Genomic DNA, 2,971 nt, shown 5'->3' on the forward strand with positions numbered 1-2,971 from the left:
ATACTATTTTAACGGACCTTGTGCTTGTATGACACTTCCTAAGGGAAGATAAAACAACATAGAGAAATGTGTAACAAAATGTTGTAATAATCTAAAGAAAATGTTTTTTGTTAATTATTGTAGATTGATCGAGATTAATCAAGATAAATCAAGAATAATAACTATCACGTAGACCGAGTAATGTAATTAAAAAAGAAAAAAAAAATAATAAAAATAAAAAAGAATTAGATCTTGTATGAATCAGTTGGGGATTAAGAAAAGAATACACATACAATTGATAAGATTAGAGAATTGATTCTTTTTCTGCATTTACGCTATTTCTAACTCTTGTCTTCATCGTATCTCTTATCTTTGCGTGAATCATTCAAACGATAACTTGTATCATCTAGTTGTTTTTTACAAAACCTACAAATGTTATATAAACTTTATTATTTTTCTAATCTTTATTCTTAAAGGGGAAAAAAAGAAAATTGATGCTCTAGAACAATTTTCATTGTCGTTCAAAATCGCAAATTAATTGAAACAGAGAAATATTTTATAGGTTAGAAATTTGTGTATATATCTTTCTTTTTTTTTTATGAAATTATATATATATTAAAAAAATTTAATATAACTTCTCTTTATCTAAAAGAAAGAAAGATATTATTACAAAATAAAAAAGCTTGTATTTTTGTCGGTAGGCCGACCAACTAACGGAGGAACAGATCGCAGAATTCAAGGAGGCATTTTCGCTATTTGACAAAGATGGTGATGGTACTATAACTACCAAAGAATTGGGCACCGTTATGCGATCTCTTGGTCAAAATCCGACGGAAGCTGAACTTCAAGATATGATTAACGAAGTGGATGCAGATGGTATATAAAACAATATGCATTAAATCTCTTTGATATTGTTATTATAAGTAAATAAATAATTACGTTAATAAATTCTCGATTAGAGCTTGTCCTGAGAAAAAAAAAAACTACGAAAAAGTAATATTATTAAATTTTCTTTATAGATAATACCCGATGATTTTTATTTTCTTTTTCTGGAACACTATGTGTTCACGATAGTTTTATCGATTCATGTGACTTAAGTATACATCTCTTTAGTTCGTAATTATATAGGTGTATATATATAATATATATATATAACATATTATATACATATATATACACATAAGTTTAGACGTGTTTTATTTAAACGAAGTAATGCTATACCGTTAAAAGCACGTTATATTTTTATAAAATATACATCATTTTCCTTCATCTTCTCTCTCTCTCTCTCTCTCTCTCTCTCTCTCTCTCTCTCTCTCTCTCTCTCTCTCTCCTTCCTTCCTTCCTTCCTTCCTTCCTCTTTCTTTCTTTCTCACTTTCTCTCTTTCTCTCTTTCCTATCCACATTATCGTATTTTTTTGCCATTTTTTAGTTTACCCCTGGAGCTCTTATTTCCCTCGTATACATCATGCGACGGATTTCAGGTAACGGCACAATCGATTTCCCGGAATTTTTGACCATGATGGCACGTAAAATGAAGGATACTGACAGTGAAGAGGAGATAAGGGAGGCGTTCAGAGTGTTTGATAAAGATGGTAATGGTTTCATATCCGCGGCAGAACTTAGACACGTCATGACAAATCTTGGAGAAAAGCTTACCGACGAAGAAGTCGACGAAATGATTCGAGAGGCCGACATCGATGGTGATGGCCAAGTTAATTACGAAGGTTTGTATTTATTTATTTATTTATTTATCTATGTATTATTATTATTATTATTATTATTATTATTATTATTATTATTATTATTATTATTATTATATTGTGCTAAAGTTCTCTCTCTCTCTAGTAGAGATAGTGTCATTTGCAGATGAATTTTTGTTCAAATTCAAAGATACAAGAGATTCTCATTCACAGAGTGAAGCAAAAGTTCCTAGATCTGTAGTATTGTAAAACTAAGAAGTTAGGCTGGTTTACTGTTTGAAGGGAAAAGGAATATTATCTCACGAAAAAGATTAATTAATTTTTAAAATCACTTAGGAACTTTTGGTTCACATTGTGTGTTAATTTTATTGCATCCTCCCTCCTGTGTGTGTACACCATATGAAGGTAGTTATTTTTGATGTCAAATATACAATGACTATAAATTTCATATTAATCCTTTTAAAAAAGTTCTCAGATGTAGGATTGTAAAGCTACAAGCTAAGCTTGTTTACAATCTAAAGAAAAAAAATATATATATTAGCCTAAAAAATCTCTAAAAAAAGAAAAAGTAATTGTTTTTTAAAATCATTTAGAAATTTTTAGCACATTCTGTATCAGTTTATTACATCCTCTCTTGTGTATGTGTGTGTACCATATTATCATTTTACCAATTGTCTTTATACGAATATACAATGACTATAAATTTGGAATTAATTCTCCTAATAATGATGAAATGTATATTTTTTGTGATATTCTTATTTCTTTATCCAGAATTCGTCACAATGATGACATCAAAGTGAATGCAACCTGTATAATGGAAGAACTTGCGACTTGAAGTGGTGTTGACGTACTAATAAAAAAAAAAATCAAGATGCAGAGTATAAAATATATGTAAAACACAAAATGCGAACCAACCAGAAAGTGAAAAACAAAACCTTGTATCCGGATGTGAAGTCTACATATATATATATTAAAAAAAATCCGCGCGGAAGGTCAACGCCCGATACGCGTTAATCATCTCGTTGTCGATAAGTAAAAAATACAGGGCAAATTAACTGTTTAATTAAAGAGCTATACTGCTAAAATCATTATCTCTGTCGAGCATATATACTTACAAAATACATGACACACACACACACACACACACACACACACACAATACGTAAAAACAATTAGAAAAAAAAACATACGCATATAACACACATATACACAAATACACCCGCACAGTCGTTTTATTTCTGTTCAACAACAACACAAGAAAAAAAAAAACAAGAAAGAAAAAAAAAATATTA

General features: G+C 29.5%; 1 protein-coding gene across 1 annotated transcript in view; it reads left to right on the top strand.

Annotated features, from left to right (window-relative positions):
- Positions 1–2,533, top strand: part of LOC122635150 (calmodulin) — a 5,745-nt gene extending 3,212 nt beyond the window's left edge. The window contains exons 2-4 of the mRNA XM_043825017.1: positions 681–855; positions 1,461–1,703; positions 2,451–2,533. Of these exons, the coding sequence (XP_043680952.1) occupies positions 681–855; positions 1,461–1,703; positions 2,451–2,479 (447 nt within the window). The 3' untranslated portion in view covers positions 2,480–2,533. The remainder of the gene's footprint in view (positions 1–680; positions 856–1,460; positions 1,704–2,450) is intronic.
- Positions 2,534–2,971: the final 438 nt, after the last annotated feature.

Source organism: Vespula pensylvanica, chromosome 17 (genome assembly GCF_014466175.1).
Source record: "Vespula pensylvanica isolate Volc-1 chromosome 17, ASM1446617v1, whole genome shotgun sequence".
In the NCBI taxonomy this organism is placed as follows: Eukaryota; Metazoa; Arthropoda; class Insecta; order Hymenoptera; family Vespidae; genus Vespula; species Vespula pensylvanica.